This window comes from Moschus berezovskii, chromosome 27, assembly GCF_049115385.1.
Source record: "Moschus berezovskii isolate FMDL1 chromosome 27, NW_MosBer_1.0, whole genome shotgun sequence".
NCBI lineage: Eukaryota > Metazoa > Chordata > Mammalia > Artiodactyla > Moschidae > Moschus > Moschus berezovskii.
Genome location: NC_142486.1, coordinates 9,149,751 through 9,168,189, shown reverse-complemented (window position 1 = coordinate 9,168,189; position 18,439 = coordinate 9,149,751). Strand labels below are relative to the sequence as shown.

Below are 18,439 nucleotides of genomic sequence, written 5' to 3'. Positions count from 1 at the left end.
TCTCCTTCCCAGAAAACAAGCTTTTCTCTCTATTTAAACATTTATTACATGGATCACTCAGGTACACTGCAGAAAAAATTTTAAACATATAATAGTTACTGATTTTTAAAAAAGGACCCAGAGTTCCATCATATAAACATAATCACAGTTAACATCCTGGGCTTTGTTTTTCTAGGCTTTGTCCTGTGCATGTACGCGCACGCGCGCGTGTGTGTGTGTATGTGTGTGTGTGTGTGTACACACAGCACTTAAAAGTCCAAAACACCAGCCAGGGTGTAGTTAGATACTTATTACTCAAAGACAAAGGAGGCTGGCAGGCTATAGTCCTCTGCTGTTCTTGCAGTGGGTGTTTTTCCATCCAGCAGCATCTAGAAGGGAGTGGTTCCATCCCCTGAAAGGACTCTTGCTTCCTCATCCCTCTCTGACCCTAAACTCTTGGCCCCCACTCCCGCCCCCTGGCTCTGGAAACTTCTGCAAGGATGCCATGTCCTCCCCATTCACTGCAGGAGACCCTTCCCGGCCTTGTGGTGCCCAGCCCTGCTGTCCACGCCCCTCTCAAGGCTCTCTGCTCCCAAGACAGGACTGGGTCCCATCTGCCTCCTCCACTCCAGCCCGACCCCAGTGGTCCTCTCCAATGGGGTGGTCTCCATCTATCTCTTTCCACCTATATTCTGGCTAGTGGTGTGGTGGGAAAGGCTTAACTGATTCTCCAAGAGAAAATAATAGTAATATTGGATTGGCCAAAAACTTCATCCTGGTTTTTCCATAAGATGCTACAGAAAAAACCAAATGAACTTCTTGGCCAGCCCAATAATAATAACCCTGATTTTTAGCCTTTGCCAATTCCCATAGTGTAAATTCTCCCCCCGTGGTCCATCTCAAGATGCCAGCATGATGCCATGGAACACAGAGTTGGGAAGAGATTATATATAGTACTTCCAATATAGAGTAAACAACCTGAAGAACGGGCTTCCCCGGTGGCTCAGCAGTAAAGAATCTGCCTGCAATACAGGAGACCCAGAAAATTTAAGTTCGATCTCTGGGTCAAGAAGATCCCCTGGAGGAGGGCTGGCAACTCACTCCACTATTCTTGCTGGGAAAATACCATAGACAGAGGAGGCTGGCAGGCTACAGTCCATGGGGTGGCAAAAAGTCAGACACACTGAAGCGACTAAGCATGCATGCAACCTCAAAAACACAGATGCTAAAAAATCTTACTTGGAGTAAATAGTAGTATTTTACCAACAAAACAACAGTAGTATTAGTGGTATAAATGCTACTAGGAGAAGTCATAAATTTTGAATACTTATTACCTTAGTTTTTAATAGAATGTGCTTAAAGTTCACAGACAATCCGATTGTTTAAATAAGGGCTGTGAATCTGGCTTGCAAAATTCCTGACAATTTCACCACTGGTTCTCATGAGCCAGCCTGGGCCAGCGCCAGCACACCACTGGCCGTGTCCCAGCCCACACCCTGGCTAGTGGCCCATCTGAGACCCATCTAAATTCTCTAGACCCTATGAATGACAGACAGGAAGAGGAGATGGAGAAAGACAAAACCCCTGGCCTGTCTCCAGTGCTGGGAGTGGGTGGGCAGGAGGCGAGAGGCGGGAAAAATATTCCTCTTCTGTGGTCAGTACCTGGGAACCCTGCTCTGCGCTGTAATCTAACCCTCTCCATCCAACCCTCTCCTGCGCCTTTAGCTACTGTTTGTATACTGCCATGTTTCTGCCTTTTAAAAAAAGATGTTAATAAATTCTTGTGAAAGATCCAAGTGATGTGGACACAGTGGGGGAAGGAGAGATGGGACGAGTTGAGAGTCACATTGAAACTTACACATTATCATATGTAAAATAGATAGCTCATAGGAATTTGCTGCATGATACAAGGAGCTCAAACCTGGTGCTCTGTGACAACCTAGAGGATGGGGTGGGAGGGAGATTCAAGAGGAAGGGAGCATATGTATGCCTATGGCCGAGTCATGTTAATACATGGCAGAAACCAACACAATCAGTTCAGCCGCTCAGTCATGTCCGACTCTTCGCGACCCCATGGACTGCAGCACGCCAACACAATATTGTAAAGCAATTATCTTCCAATTAAAAATAAATAAATTTTTTAAAAAAGATCCAAGTGACACAAAAAGATGGAGAATGGGGAAAAAAAAAAGATGGAGAATGAAGTTGGACCTCACTTGTTCTCCTCAGTCCAGATCCCCTCCCTGGCTGCCGACTTGCCCTTCCAGCAGTTGCCTCCTCCTGGATGTCCTCCAGGACTTCACACTTGACATTCTGAACCATAGTGACCTCACCTCTGTCCTCCCTATCTCAGGAGTGCCCCCACCCACGCATTTTCTCAGGCTGCTAACCCTCATTGCTTCTCCCCTTCCCCCCCCCCACCTCTCCACTCCCAATCCAGTTATTCACCAAGACCTGGAAATTTCACAGAAGAAATAACTCCTAAATCCATACCTCCCTCAAGGGTCTCAGAGACCCATTCTGAGATCAAGTCCTTGAGATTTCACACCCTGCCCAGCAAAGAACCTTCCAGAAGGGTTTTCCAGCCTCCAGTCTCCAGCCCCCAGCTTCAGGCCCTCTTCCAGAGCCATCAGTGCAAGCTCCCTGAAGGCAAACCCACCATATCCTCATTCCCCCTGATTCACTTAACTCTCAATTTGGGGATCACTTTTTATGTTAACCTTCGGCTTTAATGAGAAGCCCACGTTTCGTGTGTAATAAAGTGAATAATGTGCAATAAAAAATAAGATAGAATATTTGAGAAAGAAAATAATAAAATAGGAATGTTATTTGCGGCCAATTCCCCAAGGAAATCATTTAGAAAGAGAAAAACTGACTCAGTGTCTTGTCATTCACAAAATAAAACCCCCAAAATAGTAAGCAGTTATATAAATTATGATCAAGTCTTGCAGATTATTAAGTACTCTTTAAAAATAATTTTTTCAAAAAAAAATTTTTCTTTCAAGTGACATGGGGAAGTGTTGATGACGTGATGTTTGGTGAGAAAGGGTTCAAGAGGGTCCCGAGGCAAAGTACACAGGCATGAATATCTAGGTGTGGGGGAAATGGGAACAAGAAACTGGATAAAAAGGAATCAACTTAAAAAAAATCAAGAGAAGCCTTGGAAGGACCCACAGTGGCAATATGACATGAACCAAGGGGCGTGATGAAGTCGGCCCTCTGCCCCTGAAGGCCAGAGGGGATAAAGTGTATCTGTAAATGTCCCATGGGGCTTCCCAGGTAGTGCTAGTTGTAAAGAGCCCACCTGTCAATGCAGGAGACACAGAAAGGACACAGGTTCGATCCCTGGGTTGGGAAAAACCCCTGGAGAAAGGCATAGCAATTCACTCCAGCATTCTTGTCTGAAGAATCCCATGAACAGACTCCCTGGACAGAATTCTTGGCAGGCTATGGTCCATGGGATCCCAAAGAGTCAGACACGACTAAAGTGTCTTAACACACACATAAATATCCCATAGAATGTAGTTCCACACAGTGTTAATAGGTCTCATGAAAACAAAACTTTAATCTCAAAATTCAAACCAACTTGAGAAGCAGGGGCTTAAGCAAAGTTCAGGTGACTTTGCCTTTAATGTGCAAATGAGCAGTGTGATGACTTAGGAGGGGCACTGAATAAGATGACTACATGATTTATCATCCAAAGCCAGACACGGTGGAGAGAAAGCCGGTGCTATTAATACAGTATCATGCCAAGACTGCAAGCATAAACCAGGGCTGTCCCAGGCAGTACATGGTCACTCTGACTTAAAATTACAGCATTTTTCCTCTGTGTGTCACTTAAGGAAACCCTGCCTGCCCATCAGACCAGCTCTGGCACCACTCATGGGTACTGCCACGGAGCTTCATTCTGCCTCGGTTTGCACAGCCTGCCACCCAAACTGCCAGGGTACACGTCTGCACTGCTCCGCCCAGAACACAAGTCCTGGAAAGCAGGGTCCACACTGACCGCCTCTCCGGCCCCAGAGCCCCAGGACGGGGCTCAAATGCAGCCTGGTCAAGACCCTGACCTCCCCTCCGTGGTGACCCTGAAGCAACACACATAAATGCCCCAGAAGCCCCACAGCAGCTTTCTGCTTCAAGACCCCTGCTCTCCCAGCAGATACTCAACACAAAGGTCGAAAGGAAGGGATGGGGTCTCTACAGCATTCCACAAGGGTGCCAACTTTCCCCTTGCCCGCTCCACCTCCCATCAGCTCCTTGACAGCACCCGCCCATATCGTCTCTGGAGAGACCCCTCCCAACCTACCCTGACCAAGGCACCACAGGCCCGGCATCTCCCCTGCTACGCTGTCCCCAGCTATCTGTCCCCTGAAGAAGGGACCCTCTACCAGCCCGCTAGGGACGGGTCCCAGTCCTAGGGATAGCTCAGCATCCTTCCTGAGCCCAAGAGAACTCAGAAGCCCCCGTTCCATTCCCCTTACTCCCAAACCAGGCAGACAGAGCACCCACCCAGCAGACTCGGCTGGGGCCCAAGGGAGACAAAGACCCGGGAGGCTTACCCTGGAAAGAGCAGAGCCAGGTCCCCATGGAGAAGCCCTGCTATGGCCAGGCCAGTCGCGGCGGGCGGCGCTGGCAGCTGGGCCCCTGCCCGCCCCCCTGCTCTCACCCCTCCCCCACCACTCCCGATCGATTCTGGACAACGTCAGGAGCATTAGGAGGCTGCCCTGCCCCCCGCCCGTCCGCAGTCCAGCCACAGAAAAGCTCAGCGTGGCTTTCCCCATCCTGAGGGCATAAAAAAGTTTAGGATGTGGTTAGGGGAGGAGAGAGGGAGCGTTGACCTTGAAGGGAGTGCATGCCGCCCGGGGCAGCGCTGGCTCTGCTGGAAGTTCCTGGTTCCACCCAGGCTGGCACAGCATCTGGGACAAGTCAGTTAAAACGGGCATGATGCCACCTACCCTCCTAGGGGGGACTTCTCAGGTGGTGCTAGTGATAAAGAATCTGCCTGCAATGGAGGAGATACAGGAGACTTAAGTTCGATCCCTGGGTCAGGCAGATCCCCTGGAGGAAGGCATGGCAGCCCACTCCCGTATTCTTGCCAGGAGAATCCCGTGGACAGAGGAGCCTGGCGGGCTGCAGTCCATGGGGTCACACAGAGTGGGACAGAACTGAAACGACTGAGCACACACACAGACACACAGACACACACACACACAGACACACACACAGACACACACAGACAGACACACACACAGACAGACACACACACAGACACACACAGAGACACACACACCCACCCACACACCCACACAGACACACACCCACACAGACACACACACCAACACAAACACACACCCACACAGACAGACACACACAGACACACACACAGACACACACACCCACACAGACAGACACACACACACAGACACAGACACACCCACACAGACAGACACACACAGACACACACACAGACACACACACAGACAGACACACACACACAGACACACACACACAGAGACCCACACACAGAGACACACACAGACACACACACACACAGATACACCATCACACACACAGACACACACAGACAGACACTCACAGACACACACACAGACAGACACACAGACAGACACACACACAGACACAGACACACACACAGACACACACACACAGAGACACACCCACCCACACAGACACACACAGACCCACACACACCCACACAGACACACACACACACCCACACACACACAGATACACCATCACACACACACAGACACTCACAGACACACACACACACACACAGACACACACAGACACACACACACATACACCCTTCTTGGGAGCATGGGGACCGGGCTGAGAGACACAGACCTCCGGGGTGGAGTGGAGGGGGGTCAGTGTCTAGGACTAGAAGCCAGCTATGAAACTCTGAATGCCCGATCCCAGGCATGTCAGGCTGGCTCTTATGTCTGGAGCACCCACAGGATGTGGGGGCACCCGGGCCCCAGCTCAATAAGCCAGACCTGAAAAGCTCTGTGCCCTTTGGGGGAGATCAAAGAACAAGAGGTAGACCCTGTCCCAAGTGGGCACTCCTTGTGTGAAGGGAATGCCCACGCACACCCATCCTTGGTCTCCTGTCCCCGACGCTCCAAATGTGGAAAGGCCACAGGCCCACAGGTCACACAGATTTCATCCTAACGCAGACAGATGGCTCCTCTCACCCTGCCCACCAGCCCCAGGTCTGAGCAGAGTGTGGGACTGGACTCAGCACTCCAGCCATCCCAGCCGCCTTACCCCTGGTGGCGGGCAGTGGGTGCCAGCAGCCTGAACCAGTTTTTTTTTTTTTTTTAATTTCTTGCTTTCTTTGTATTTTTTTAGCTGCATTGGATCCTTGTTGCTGTGCTCAGGCTTTCTCCAGTTGCGGCAAGTGGCTACACCCTAGTTGCAGTGCACAGGCTTCTCATTGCAGTGGCTTCTCTTGTTGCAGAGCACGGGCTCTAGAGAGCTTGGGCTTCAGTAGTTGTGGCGCATGGGCCCAGCTGCTCCACAGCATGTGGGATCTTCCTGGACCAGGGATCGAACCCGTGTCCCCTGCTTTGGCAGATGGACTCTCAACCACAAGACCACCAGGGAGGTCCCCTGAGCCGGCTTTAGACATGTCTCACAACCCCAGTCCTGCCACTCTCTGGCCCTGTAACTCAGGGCAACTCAGCTGAGAGCTCGAAGCCTCAGTTTTGTCACCTTTAAAATGGACAGAAGAGCAGTTCTTTGCACTGGCTGGTTAACGAGAAAGAGATGTGGAAAGCCACCTGCTGCTGGGCTGGCTTGTAACAAAGCAAGTGTCAGACGCCATCCCTCGCTAGACGGGCATCTCTGGGGCTGGACCACAGTGTGAGGGATGCGAGAGGGGAGAGACCCTCCAAGGACCCACCTGCCCCAGCTGGGGGCAAGGGCAGAAGACCTCAACAGTGGTTTGTGGTCCGTCACCAGCAGCATCTGGGGGCCTGGAGGCCTGAAATCCCCCCACATCTTCCTGAGGCCCAGGATAGAGCCCCAATCCCTGGGGAAGCCCGGGTCTCAGCGCCCCATCTCCCTTCTGGCCCCGCCCCTGCCCTGGCCCACTCACAACCCTCCAAGGACCCCTCAAGCTGCTCTCCGTCCATTCTAGTCCTCAGAGACTTCAAGACTCAGAATCTTTGCCGGGATGCCCTTCCCCTGACCTCAGCTGGGCGGCTTCCTGCTTGTCAATTCAGATCTTTGCAACCAGTGTCACCTCCTGAGCGAGGATTCCCCCTGGGCCCCCGCCTGATCTCAAGCAGCCTCCAGGGGTTCCATCGCATCTGGCTGGGCTCCTCTGACCTCGAGGCCCACCCAGGTCTTGGTCCACTGGTGGGTCCCAGACTGCCATCCTGTGCACCTGCCCTGACCACCTCTGGGCCACCTCCTGGTATGGGAGACCCCCTCCCACATCTGCCTCCCAGCCCCCGGCCATCCTGCTCCCTGTATGTCACCACTCTGGGAACCGACACAGGCTGGGGTGGGCTGGGGCACTGGTCCAGGCCTGAACCCTTGGCAGACCCTCTGCCCAGAGGCTGAGCTCATACTTTGGGAGTCTGCCACTGCCCTGATTCCCAGAGCAACTGCCCCCTCCAACTACTGCCAGGCTCCAGCTCTGCCAGATCCTCTCTCGGTGACCCAGTGCCCAGTGCCCACCCCCAGAGTCCCAGCGTCCCCTGGGGACGGGCACCTCCAGCACCTTGGAGAGCCGATGGCCAGCTCCATGGTATGGGTGAGGGAGCCCATGGGCCAATAGGAGTTGGGGGCGGGCACCGTCCTCCCCTGCTGCTGCTCCCCATCCCAGCTCTGCGGGGACTCTTGTTATGAGACCTGGAGCTGTGCCCAAAACGCCTCCCTTCCCCTCTCACAGGGTCCTCGCCCCGGCCAACTACTCCCTTCCCCAGCCCGGGGTCTGTGATTCTCTGACCTGCAGCTGCCAGAGCAGGAAGGAGGGCAGCATCCAGCGCAGCTGTCCCCGTTGGCCGCCAGCGTGTCCCTTGGCGGGGAGCATGGCTCCTGATCGATCGGGCATTCATGGAGTGGCACCCCTCTCCCCAGAACAACCCCCCCTGTGGGGTTGGGGTCCAGGCAGACCACCCAGCCCCCACCCTCAGGGGGTCCCAGACCAGGGTGACCAGGAGGCAACCAGCAGGCCCCACAGTGTGGTCCGATCCCCTTCCCTCCAGGGACCACAGTGATGCAGCCGTTCAAGATGAGACGGTAAAGATGACACTGCCTTAGCACGGGGCACGTGCCACAGGAGGCAATGAAATGCCCAGCAGTCAGATGCAGGTTTGGATACAAACCATGCCTTAACTGCTTGAAACAGCACGTGCAATAGGAAAGACCAGAAGGAAATAGAGGGCGATGGGGGGGGCGGTGATTAGGTTAAATGGAGGAGTAATGGGAGTTCCTTCTTTTATCACTCAGATCTTTCCGTAATGAGATTATGGATGGTTGAAAGGAAAAGAAATTACTCTCTTAATGAGCCTTGTGCCTGCAGGCACTTCACGTTTATTAACTCAGTTGATTCCATGAGAGAAACGTTATTATCCCATTTGTGGCTCTGAGAGGTCAAGTAACTCTTTCAAGGTCACACAGCAGGGGCAGAGCTAGAAGGGACGTGAGAGCAGAGCTGGATCACAGCCAGAACTCAGGCCTCTCTAGATCAGAGCGGGGGCAAGGAGGAAAGAATCTAGAAGGTGCTATGGGCTCTCTTGAAGAGGGAAGAGGGTCAGCAAGGGGCCTCACTTGAGCCCTTCTCCAATCTGTGTGTGTGTGCACACGCGCAAGCACACTCAGTTGTGTCCGACTCTTTGCAACCCCATGAACTGCAGCCCACCAGGCTCCTCCGTCCATGGAATTTTCCAGGCAAGAATACTGGAGTGGGCTGCCATTTCCTTCTCCAGGGGATTTTCCTGACCCAGAGATTGAACTCACATCTCTTGTGCCTCTTGCACCAGCAGGTGGGTTCTTCACCTGCTGAGCCATCAGGGAAGCCCTCTCCAATCAAAGGGCTACACAACTCCCACCCGCACTTGACTGAGCTCAGCCCACTTGGTACCTCTGCCCAGGCTCTTCCTCCAGGTCCCATGTCATCCTCCTTCACATTTACATTCCTCCAGCCTCCAGGCTGAGCTCACTCACACTTCCTCCAGGAAGTCTTCCTTGCAGCCCACTCATGGTGGTCAGTCCCTTGACCTCTCATAGCCCTGGCAGTGAGTGCAAACATCCTCACCTGGGTGACCACATGCCTCCTTGCCCATCTCTCCCATCCCATTCTTAACCCCTGCAACCCTCTCTCCAAGCTTGAAGGATGCTTAGCAACACCCAGATGTTCTCTGCTATAATAACATCTTCCAACAGGTCCCATCACACTTAAAACAAACCCAGTCCCCTTGCCCTTCATCACCTGCCTCTGCCGCCCTCCCCAACCTCATACTCCTCATTTCCCAATTCCCTCTATCATATTCCTTTTGATTGAAAATCTCCCAGCAGCTTCCCACCATTAGGAGGGAAATGAAGCTCCCTGTGAAATCCCAACTTGTCCCCTGCAACCAGTCTACCCTATCTCACCGGCACACTTCCCACTGGCCATACTGTAGCCACACTCACTTTTTTTCCCCTCCCTTATATTCACCACGCTCCCTTCTGCCACTGGGCCTTTGCACGTCCTGTTCCCTCTACCTGGAATGCCTTCCCCTTCTCATCTAGTAAACCGTTACCCTCAGACCTCAGCTCACACATGCCCTCCTCAGGGAAGGTTTTGCTGACCTTCAGGACCATGTCAGGCCCCAGTTAGAGGACCTCATGATACTCAGCACCCTGCCCCCCACCAGGCCGGCTGTCCCCTAAGGGCTGGGACCACATCCAGTTTTGCTCAAAACAGAGCTCCAGTGGTTAGGACTGCGTCCATAGAGCAGGCCCTTGATTTATATTTGTTGAGTGAACAGGATATTCTACAGCCATTTATAAATGATGGACATGTGAGATTTTCAGTGACATGAGAAAATCCACTTGATCATGTTAAAAGGAAAAAAGCAGATTTTCAGGTTGTATATGTAGCATGACTGTAAACAGCTAAGAAAAAAGTGAAAAGATAAAAACCAAAGTAATAATACCAGGTTGGCCAATGAGTTTGTTTGGGTTTTACTGTTATATCGTATGGAAAAAACCAAATGAACTCTCCGGCCAACTCAACAGTTGCCTCTAGAGATGATGACTGGCAGTTTTACCCCTGCATCAAGCTTTAACTAGTACACAGTGGACTATCTTACTTTTGTCACCAGAAAAAGCCAACAGCTAACAGCTGTCCTCAACCCATTTGCCTTCAGAGCTGGTGCCTCCAGCCAGAGACCCGGCCTTAGCCCTGCCCTGCGGGCACCCCGTGCCCACCTGCAGTAAAGTAAAGCAAGCTCAAAGGGCATGGTTCTGGGTGGCACACAAGAAAGCTGGTGGGAAGATGGGGACCATTTCAGACCCCCAGAAGGGGAATAAGTGGGCGCAGGGAGCTTGGCAGAGGTTGGAGTATGAATAGGGCTGTGTCTTCCAGGCTGAGTGATGTGGGCAAGGTGCCATGCCTCCCCGGGCTTCCACTGCCTCGTCCCTAAGGGAAGGCAACAGCAGTACCTGCGTCCTGGAGCTGGAAGTGTCAAAAGGAACAATGAACCCAAAGCACGTGTCACTGCCCATCGCTAGTTAATTTTCAGAGAGATGTGGGCAGACAGCAAGAACTTCCTGGAACCACTGGCCTCCGGGCTGGTCAGGAAGTGGCTCAAGTCCTTTCAGCTCTTCCAGAAGAACCACTACCCACCGCCCCCCTGCAGCCCCTCACCCCTTACCCCCGGCCCTACGTACCTTCCTTAGAGCCAGTGGCCGCCATGGTGGTAGAGGCTGAGGTTGACCCAGTGGATGTCCGACCCATGGGGCTTGAGTGCTTCCCCCCACGGCCGGGGGGCTTCAGGCCGCTGGGCTTCTGCATGGTGGTGCCACTCGGTGGGCACAGAAGGTCCGCGCAGGTCACGTGCTCTCTGCCATGGTCACTCACCTGTGGGCAGACAACAGAAGGGACGACATCACATCACCAGGTGACATCACACCCCTGGCCCCGTGAAGCGGAGACACGGTCACCCCCATTTTCCAGATGGGGAAGCTGAGGTACAGAGAAGTGGTCACTGGTGTGCGCTGTGTATGAGCAGATGTTGTCGGGACTTGTGTCCTGGTCTGCCGGACTCTCGGTCCAGCTCGCTTTTTCTGCCCAGGTCCTGGGCCCAGGAGGTGAGAATCGAGAGTGAGCTGGCTCGGGGGTCTGCGGCACTGGCTGTATTAACCCCAGACGCCCCAGAGCAGGACCACATGGGTCATCGCGGCCTCCGACAGCTGAATGCGGCTCTCACCACCAGAGCACAGGCCGGCAGGTTCTGACATGCAGGGCAACCTGGTGGGTCGCTCCCCAGTGGACCCCAGACCCTCTATGACTAGCCAACAGCTCACATCCTTCTCGAAGTGGGCGGACAAAGCAACATCTAATTAACCAGCTTCACCACGCAGGCCACACGCCAGCTATTGAGTCCAGCACCCGCCCACCCCATCCCTAGTGCAGAGACACACCCACACACAGAGAAGCTTATACCTGCCCCAACCTCGCACCAGGATGGACTCAGCACATCCTCTGCCCGCCCTCCCACCGTAACAGCTCCCCGCTTTTACGACTAAGCAGAGAATGCGATGCACACAGCATGCAAGGCACTAGGATCTGACAGAGAGGACTCCTGAGAGGGGAAGTCCCCGTATCCACGGTGATCAGTGCAGGGCCCCAGGTGACAGCAAGATGGGCCTGGCTGCAGGGGGGTTGGGGGAGCAGAAAGGACGGCCCACCATCCCCTACTCCACCCCTGCCACCCTGCGCGCACTCCCTCTCTTGTACGAGGTGTCCATGGAGGACTCACCACCCGCTGGGCCCTGTCCTGCCCCCAGAGCCGCAGGCAGGATGTGCCCTCCGCCTCGGGAGGCACACTGTCCAGTGGGGAAAGGGGATACAGAGCGCCACGGACAGATAGAGGATTTGGGGAGAAAGCATCACGCCCCCAGGGGCGCCATATCTCATCCCACTCTCGGACATAGAACACTATTCCTTTGTAGAGAACACTTATCTCCACTCTTTTTTTTCCCCCCGATTTTAAAATTTTATTATTTATCTTTTATTTTTGTCTGCACTGGGTCTTCATTACTGCCCTCGGGCTTTTCTCTAGTTGTGGCGAGGGGGGCCTTCTCTCCAGTTGCGGTGCTCAGGCTTCTCTGGTCATGGAGCACAGGCTCTAGGGCAGGCGGGCTTCAGGAGTTGCGGCTCCCGGGCTCGAGAGCACAGGCTCAACAGCTGTGGCGCACGGCTTTGTTGCTCCAAAGCATGTGGGATCTTCCCAGACCAGGAATCAAACCGGTGTCCCTGCATTGTCAGGTGGATCCTTCGCCACCGAGCCACCAGGGAGATCCCCTTTTCTCCATTCTTGATGCATATGATCTGTGTGTGCACGCTAAGTTCTTTCAGTCGTGTCTGACTCTGTGCAACCCTGTGGACTGCAGCCTGCCAGGCTCCTCTGTCCATGGGGTTCTCCAGACAAGAATACTGCAGTAGGTTGCCATGCCCTCCTGCAGGGAAATCTTCCTGAACCAGGGATCGAACCTGCATCTCTTACATCTCCTGCTTGGCAGGTGGGTTCTTTACCACTAGTGCCACCTGGGAAGCCCCATATGACTTATGTGAGCCAACCCCAAACCCCCACACCTAGAGTGGACACATGACCCAGGCCTGGCCAGAGTCCCATGGTTAGCTGAAGGAAGGTGGTGTGACCCAAGGAGCATCAGGGCCCGGATTCTGGTTGGAAGCTTTGGGAAGAGGTGTTCTTCTTGTTCCGGGGCTGCCCGGCTGTGGGATGAAAGCCAGGAGCTGCAGGGTTGCCACATGGCAGAGCCTACCAGGGAGCAGCGCCAGCACAGAGAAAGCAGAGCCGAGTCCCAGGATTCAGGGGGCCTGGATCCAGCTGAACCTGAAGGTGGTCCCTTGAGCCCTTCACTCACATCAGCCAACAAATCCTCTCTCACACACAGGCATTGTTATATCTTTTTGCCTAATTCTCTTTGAGGGACACCTGCAATTGACTTACCAGGTGGGGTAGTGTTAAAGAATCTACCTGCCAATGCAAGAGACGTGGGTTCAATCCCTGGGTCTGGAAGATCCCCTGGAGGAGGGCATGGTAACCCACTCCAGTATTCTTGTCTGCGTGGACAGAGAAGCCTGGCAGGCTACAGTCCATGGGGTTGAAAAGAGTCAGACACGACTTGGCGACTGAGCACACATGCATGTCACCCACAACTAAATAAATTCTGACTAATACAGAAGCCAACCCACAGTGCTCCCAGCAGGAATATGCAAAGTATCCCCAGAATGGCTCTCAGGCCAGCACGATGAGCCAGCAACACTATTACCCATCCTGGCACAGCCATGGGAAGAGTCAGCTCCTCATACAGGGTGGCTAGACATCAGAGCAGAAGAAAATGACCTCCCCTAAGTCACAGAAAAGTGGCACCTACATGCCCAAGTGGGCTGATGGGAGCGAGGCATACCAGCCAACCTTGATCTGCCCCCCGCTCCCAGAATCCACCAAATCCAGCATTCTAACCGCCTGACCAACTACCAAATACCCTAGGAATTCTGGGGTCTAGGAGTCACTTGCTGTTAGGCATGGGTCAAGTCTCAAATCATGTATCTAATAAATATCATCTGTCACCAACATATAAAGAGCAGTTGGACTTTCCTGGTGGTCGAGTGGTTGAGGATCCGCCTGCCAATGCAAGGGACACCAGTTTGATCCCTAGTCCAAGAAGACTCCACCCACAACTAGTGAAGCCTGCGTGCCCGAGAGTCCGTGCTCCAACAAGAGAAGCCACCACAATGAGAAGCCCTCGCACCGAAACGAGAGAAAGCCCCACGTGCAGCAACAGACCCAGTGCAACCAAAAATAATAAACAGATGATTTTTAAAAAGAGAACACTTGACAACTTACTAATAAGACCTAATAAACAAAATGAACAAAAGAGCCGAATACCCACTTCACCAATGAAGACGGGCAAGCAGCAACAAGCACGTGGGAAGATGGCCAACATCATCAGTCACGAGGGTAATGCAGATCAAAACCACAGTGCGATACCACTTCACGCCGACTGGAGCGGCTAACATCAGAAAAACCGACAATATCAAGTGCTGATGACAATGTGGAATAATCAGAACAGATTGTTGGGAGAAATGAAAAATGGTGCAAACCCGATGGAAAACAGTTTTTGAAGGTTTCTTGAAAAGTTAATATACACCTACTATATGACCCAATCACCGAAGAGAAATAAAAACATATATCCATACAAACATTTGTTAAAAAAAAAAATTGTTCATAGTGACCTTATTCACAAAACACGGAAACACCCCAAATGTCCATCAACTGGTGAACACACAAACACTTTTATACAACAGTACACAGAGGTCCCTTGGCATCCTCAGGGGATTGGTTCAGGACCCTCTGCAGATACCCAAATGGGAGGATGCTCAAGTCCCTCATATAAAATGATATCGTGCAGTCAGCCCTTCTGACTGCAGATGCAGAACCCAACTATCCTTAATTTTTTTTGGCCATGCCATATGGCATGGCCACCAGGCCTTCCCTGGTGGCTCAAAACGGTAAAGAATCTGCCTGCAATGCGGCAGACCCAAGTTTGATCCCTGGATTGGGATGATCCCTTGGAGAAGGGCATGGCAACCCACTCCAGTATTCTTGCCTGGAGAATTCCATGGACAGAGGAGCCTGGCAGGCTACAGTCCATGGGGTCGCAGAGAGTCGGACACAACTGAGCGACTTACACTTCCACTTTCCCGCAGCATGTAGGAGCTTATTTCCCCAATCAGGGATTGCACACACACCCCGTGCACTGGAAGGCAGAGTCTTCACCACTGGACCACCAGGGATGCCCTTGACTACAGATATATGCAGCAATATCGAATGAGCCTCCAAAAACACTATGCCAAGTGAAAGAAACCAGACACAAAAGACTACATATTGTTTGAAATCTCAAAACTATAGACACAGAAAGATCAGCAGTTGCTGGGGGTTGGGCAGGGACTGACTTCAAATAGGCACAAGAGAACATTCTGGGTGGTAGAAATAGTCTAACGCTGAACTGTGGTGATGGCTGCCACTCATATATTTATATGAAAAGTCATCAAACTGTACACTTAAAATGGATAGATTTAACGGTAGGTAAATTGGATCTCAACATTTTTTTTTTAAATCCATAAAAAAAAAATTTCTGAAGACCCCCCACAGCAGTTAGTGCAAATGCCTTCACGCCCTACCACAGCGCTCCCTCGCCCACTCCACTCCAGCCACACATGCTCACGCTAAGCATGTTCTGGCCTCAGGGCCTTTGCACATGCTGTTGCCTCTGCCTGGAGTGCTTTTCCCTCAGATATGCAGAGTGCAGCTCATCTCCTTCAAGCACCTGCTCCAGTGTCCCCTTGTAAGAGTACAATCCCTCCCCACCTGTCTCCTGCTTCGTTTTTCTCTACTGCCTGAGGACAGGACTTGAGTCTGTTTTGTTTCCTGTGGTATCCTTGGTCCTGATGTAGGCCTGGTGCCTACAGGTGCTCAGTGAATCACTTGAATGGTTAATGACACTGGCTTATAGCAATAAAAGGCCTGGGAGGCTCCCCTCACCTCCCCAGGGCCCAACCTTCAGGACTGAGCGGCTTGCGATGATCAGCCCAGCTGGTCGTCTGACACCGCGGCTTTTCAGGCAGCTGGTCTGCTCACTAGTTTGCCTGCTCTCTGAGACAGGGACCAGGCGTCAAAACCGTGTCTGGCATCCCAGCCTCCCCAGCCAGCCTCGCTGACGATGACCCTGCATTTCCTCACCTCTCGCCTGACACTCCCTCACATCCCAGACTCTTCCTGTGCCTTTTTCTCCCACTTGCTTCACTTCGCATATTCCAACCACATATGAGACACTTGGCCCAATGCCTCCTCCTCCAGGAAGTCCCCCAGGACCTCTGACCCCCAGAGACTTCAGGATCACACACTGAGCCAAGAAGAGAGGATACTGTTCTCTTCTTTTCATCTGCCTCCCAGGAGCCCATGGGCCACCCCGGGTGGGGCCACAGTCTCCTCTCTGGGAACCCCAGCCTCAGCATGGTGCCTGGCACAGAGCTCGTGATTCAGAAACCCCATAGGATAGCACATTTGCTGTGGCTCAGAGGATAACAAATCTCTAGGGATACTGCTCTCAGGGGAGGCTTCCGGAGTCTCCCATAGTCGCCCTCCTGCCCTCCCAGGCCCTGATGACCCAGGAGCATCCAGTATGAGGAACCTACTGTGTGCCAGACCATACGCCCTGGTGACGCAGTGGGCATCCTACGGGTGAACATCCAATGCGCAGGAAAGGCCGAAAATGCACCCAAAGCCACAAGACAGCTCAGCAGCTGGGTGGGAGTCAGACCCAGGTCTGGCCCCGCCTCCCCGCGCTGCCTGGACCAGGCCTGGAATAACATTTGTGAGACCCCTGGCCTCTGGGGATGGCGCCCACGTGCCTCACTGACAAAGGAGACCAGAGGAGCCGGCGGAAGAGAGCAGAACCCAGGCGGTGTAAGCCAGTCCCCGGAGGGCTGGGGTCAGGGGAGGAGAGGCCTGCCGCCCACCCCCAGCCCCAGCCCCGCCCCCGTGCAGGGCTCCAGCACTGGGGGAGCGTGGGAGGGGGGAATGGAACAGGAAGAGGGGAAGGAGGGCCCTTTATGACTCAGGCCGGCTCGTGGGATACAGGAAGAGAGGGGTTTCTTGGAAGAAGCTGGGACGTGGGGACACGCTGGCCTCTGACCACGCTGCTGCCGATGGGGCAGGCCTGGGGGAGGAAGTATCGCTTTCAGTCTCACGGAGTCCAAACTCCAGACCCATCACGAATAGCTGTAGGGCCCTGGCCTGGTGTGAGCCTCAGCGTCGGACCTGTAAAATGGGCGGGAACACTGCTGCCACGTGGGGAGCACAGCCGGGCAAGGCCGCAGAGGCAGCCCCACGAGGGTGCTCTGTGCCGGGCACACAGGCTGTGCAGAAGGGGCGGCGTCTCTACGATCGGGTCTCTGTTATGTTGTCCGCAGGCCTGGGACGCACACGCCGCCTCCCGCTGGGACCCGGGGCCACAACAAGGCAGGCATCGCAGAGGCGGGCGAGGGCGGGCGGCACTCAGACCAACAGGCCCCCTTTGTGCCGCCTTCAATCGCCATTGACCGAAGACAAACCAGGCTGCATTTCAGGGTTTCCATTTCAGCTGTCCCCGGGGGTGGCCGGCCGCAGTTTGTGGGGGGAGGGGGAATGGGGCCCAAGAACTTTCTGCCAATCGGAGGCCCAGGGTGCGGCCCGGCAGATCGGGGAAAGGTGCCAAATAGGACAGTGGAAAGCCCATGCCCTTGTGCCAGCGTCGCCCAAAGAGCGCGGGGGGCGGCACCAGGAAGTGGGCTCCCAGGACCAGACCTCAGCTCAGCCATCAGCCGCACCCTGAGCTCTCCTGCTGGAGGGCAGCCCGCCCCCTCCGCCCAACAGAGGCGGCTCTTGGGGGGTGGGGAGTGGGGAGTGTGGGACTGCGCCTCCTCCCCACCCCACGGATCCCCGCGGCTGGGGTGCCCAAGCTCCCCCTGCTTTTCTGAGCCACGTGGCAGCCAGAGATGGACCCAGAGTGGCCCCCTGCCCAAAGGCTGGGGACCACAACAGTGCCATGGGTGGGGTGGGGGAAGGGAGGAAGAGTGCTGTAATCGGGAGCACCGGGTGGGGGGGCTGGGGGCACAGACCCCACCCTGCCAAGTCGACCAAACAGCTGAGGATTTAGAGTGCTTAAAATGGGGCGGGGGTGGGGGGGATCCAGAGACTGAAAGGGACACTTGGCCGGCGGGGGTTGGGTGAGGGTCTCCCAGTGGTGCCCAGACATTGGGATGGGGTGGGGGAATAAAGCGCCACGGAAGACATCAAGCAAAGAATCCAACAATTTGCTTGGGCACTTTTTTTTTCTTGGAAGGCACAAAGAAATCAGTTTTCTTTTGTAGAGAATTTCTAATCAAATCCTTTAAAGTTTTTTGCTCTGTTTCATTTTTCTACACCTTTGAAGAATATTTGTTTTAATGTTTTAAAAAACTATTATTGGAGTATAACTGCTTGATGATGTTGTGTTGGTTTCTGCTGTACAACAAAGTAAAGGATACATATATCCTTTCCCTCTTGAACCTCCCACCCCCTGCCAATCCCACCCCTCTAGATCAGCATAGAACAGGGGCTGCGCTCCCTGTGCTATACAGCAGCTTCCCACTAACTATTTTATTGAC

The 18,439-nt window shown here is 53.5% G+C and overlaps 1 protein-coding gene across 2 annotated transcripts in view; it reads right to left on the bottom strand.

Annotated features, from left to right (window-relative positions):
- Window positions 1-18,439, bottom strand: part of CLIP2 (CAP-Gly domain containing linker protein 2) — a 73,847-nt gene that overhangs the window by 41,132 nt on the left and 14,276 nt on the right. For both annotated transcript variants that reach the window (XM_055410022.2, XM_055410023.2), the window contains exon 2: window positions 10,891-11,080. In XM_055410022.2, coding sequence (XP_055265997.1) covers window positions 10,891-11,014 — 124 coding nt within the window. In that variant the 5' untranslated portion in view covers window positions 11,015-11,080. The remainder of the gene's footprint in view (window positions 1-10,890; window positions 11,081-18,439) is intronic.